Source organism: Calidris pugnax, unplaced genomic scaffold (assembly GCF_001431845.1).
Source record: "Calidris pugnax isolate Ruff unplaced genomic scaffold, ASM143184v1 scaffold280, whole genome shotgun sequence".
NCBI lineage: Eukaryota > Metazoa > Chordata > Aves > Charadriiformes > Scolopacidae > Calidris > Calidris pugnax.
The window spans coordinates 1,810,759-1,813,262 of NW_015091123.1; the positions used below are offsets into that span (position 1 = coordinate 1,810,759).

A 2,504-nucleotide genomic window follows, 5' to 3' on the forward strand; every position below is an offset into this window, starting at 1 on the left:
TGCTGGGGATGGGGGGGGACAGACCCCGCTCCTGCCCCTCCATCCCTCCCTGCCCACGCCGGCAGCAGTGTCGGTCCCTGCCAGTGTCCCCGGGGACCCCAAATAACCCTGAGAGGGCACTGGGGGGGCTGGGGGCTCCCCCGGGACGGTGAGGGGGGTCAGGAGGGTGCCGGGGCCCGACAGGCAGCGTTGGCCGGGGGAGGGTGCGAGTTCACGGCGGCCGGGGCAGGGGGGTGGATGGTGGTGCCGATGGTGTAGTCGGCCGGCTGCGAGGGACAGACAGACAGACGGCATGTGGTGAGCTGGGGGGGTGTTGGGGAGACCCCCGAGGCACACCCCTCCCGAAAAATACCCCCCCAGTCTCTTACGTGTCGTCGGAAGAGCCTCTGGAAGAGGCTGCGCTTGGGGGGCTCGGGCAGCTGCCTCCAGTCCAGGTCCGGGGAGCGCGTCCCGTTGGGTCCAAACACGTTGAGGTCCTTGAAGCACTCGGTCTCGATCATCTGGGGGGGGTCTGGTCAGTGGGGGTGATGGGCACGGGCAGCCCCGGCGGTGCAGCAGCAGGGTGGGACCCTCCCAGAGCCCCGTGTCCCCCCCATACCTCGTTCTGCCAGGGGATGGGGACGCTGCCGGTGGCGAACTTGGCGTAGAAATCGTTGTCGGTTTGGTCCAGGTTGACGCCCTTCACCGTGGAGAACTGCTCGATGTCCAGCACGTCCTTGCAATAAACTGCCCGGGGCTGCGGGGGCCCCAAGAGCTGTCAGTGGGGGGGGGAGAGGGGGTCATACCCCCCCCCAGCCATGGGTGCCCACCCCTGCCCTGTCCTTACGTCCGGCACGAAGGAGGGGGGCATGATGCCGGCCTCCAGGCGCTTGAAGTTGATGCTCCTGAAGAAGGGGTGACGCTTCACCTCGGCCGCCCCCTCGGCCCCGCAGCCCAACCGCTGCTTGGGGTCCTTGGCCAGGAGCTGGGGAGGGGGACGGGTGGTCACGGGGAGGGCACGGAGCCATCCCCCCTCTCCCCCACGGCGGGGGGCAACCCCAGCCCTTCTCCAAGCTCACCATCTTGCAGATGGCTTGGGCGTCCTCGCTGAACTTGTCCGAGTAGGGCTCCTGGTCCTCCTGCACCCGCTTCTCCACCTCCTCCCGCTTCACCCGCTCCTTGCGGGCGCGGAAGGGCGACTGCCCCTCGATCATCTCGTACACCAGGCAGCCCAGGCCCCACCAGTCGGGGCTGAAGGTGTAGCGCTCGTTGTTGATCACCTCCGGGGCTACGAGGCACGGCCCCCACACCCGTCAGCGACCCGGCACGACGTGCCACGGGGACCCCCGGGCCAGGGCACAGCCCCCACACTCACCCATGTAGCCAACGGTGCCCACGCGGCCACGGATGGTCTCGCCCTCAGGGATCTTGATAGCCAGCCCCAGGTCGGAGATCCTGATGTGGCCTGGGGAAGGGAGGGGGTTCAGGGCATCAGCCCAGGGAAGGTGTCCCAGATAGAGAGGGTGTCAGCCCAAGGAAGATGCCCCAGATGGAGGGCATCATCCCAGGAAAGTGCCCCTGCATGGAGGGCCTCGTCCCAGGGAGGGCGTCAGCCCAAGGAAGATGCCCTGCATGGAGGGCATCATCCCAGGGAAGTGCCCCTGCATGGAGGGCCTCGTCCCAGGGAAGGTGTCCCAGATGGAGAGCATCATCCCAGGAAAGTGCCCCAGATGGAGAGCATCGTTCCATGGAAGGTGCCCCACATGGAGAGCATCGTTCCATGGAAGGTGCCCCACATGGAGAGCATCGTTCCATGGAAGGTGTCCCAGATGGAGAGCACCATCCCAGGGAAGGGCCACCCCACATCCCCGTAGAACCTCCCCAAAACACAGCCAGAGACCCCCCACAGGAGGCACAGAGAGACCCATCCCCAAAGCCAAGAGCACGGGCAGCGCCAGACCCAGCAGCTCCCTCCTCACCGGCCACCCCACATCCCCGCAGATCCTCCCCAAAACACAGCCAGAGACCCCCCACAGGAGGCACAGAGAGACCCATCCCCAAAGCCAAGAGCACGGGCAGCGCCAGACCCAGCAGCTCCCTCCTCACCATCGTCATCCAGCAGGATGTTCTCCGGCTTCAGGTCCCTGCGGGGACAGACAGACGGACGGCTCAGCACCGAGGGGGTCCCCTGCGGCCACCCTGTGCCCACGCCAGTCTCACCGGTAGACGATGCCCTCCTGGTGCAGGTGCTGGAGCCCGCAGCAGATCTCTGCCGCGTAGAAGACCACGCGCTCGTCCTCGAAGCCGGGGTTGCCCATGTTGTAGATGTGGAACTTGAGGTCGCCGCCGTTCATGATGGTCAGCACCAGGCAAAGAGCATCCTTTGTCTCATAGGCGTACGCCAGGCTCACCTGCGTGCCCCCCCCAGCCATCAGCACCAGTAAACGTGTCCTTGGTGACCGACTGCCTGAAACACACAGCCCTGGGGGTGTCACCCCCTGGACACCCCCCACCAAGACCCCTGG

General features: G+C 66.6%; 1 protein-coding gene across 1 annotated transcript in view; it reads right to left on the reverse strand.

Moving 5' to 3' along the window:
* Positions 1 to 2,504, reverse strand: part of LOC106897641 (G protein-coupled receptor kinase 5-like) — a 25,487-nt gene continuing 22,983 nt past the window's right edge. Inside the window, exons 8-15 of the mRNA XM_014958404.1 lie at positions 2,200 to 2,390; positions 2,086 to 2,123; positions 1,355 to 1,444; positions 1,059 to 1,267; positions 827 to 964; positions 599 to 736; positions 369 to 500; positions 1 to 266 (exon numbers count right to left, since the gene is read on the reverse strand). Coding sequence (XP_014813890.1) covers positions 159 to 266; positions 369 to 500; positions 599 to 736; positions 827 to 964; positions 1,059 to 1,267; positions 1,355 to 1,444; positions 2,086 to 2,123; positions 2,200 to 2,390 — 1,044 coding nt within the window. The 3' untranslated portion in view covers positions 1 to 158. The remainder of the gene's footprint in view (positions 267 to 368; positions 501 to 598; positions 737 to 826; positions 965 to 1,058; positions 1,268 to 1,354; positions 1,445 to 2,085; positions 2,124 to 2,199; positions 2,391 to 2,504) is intronic.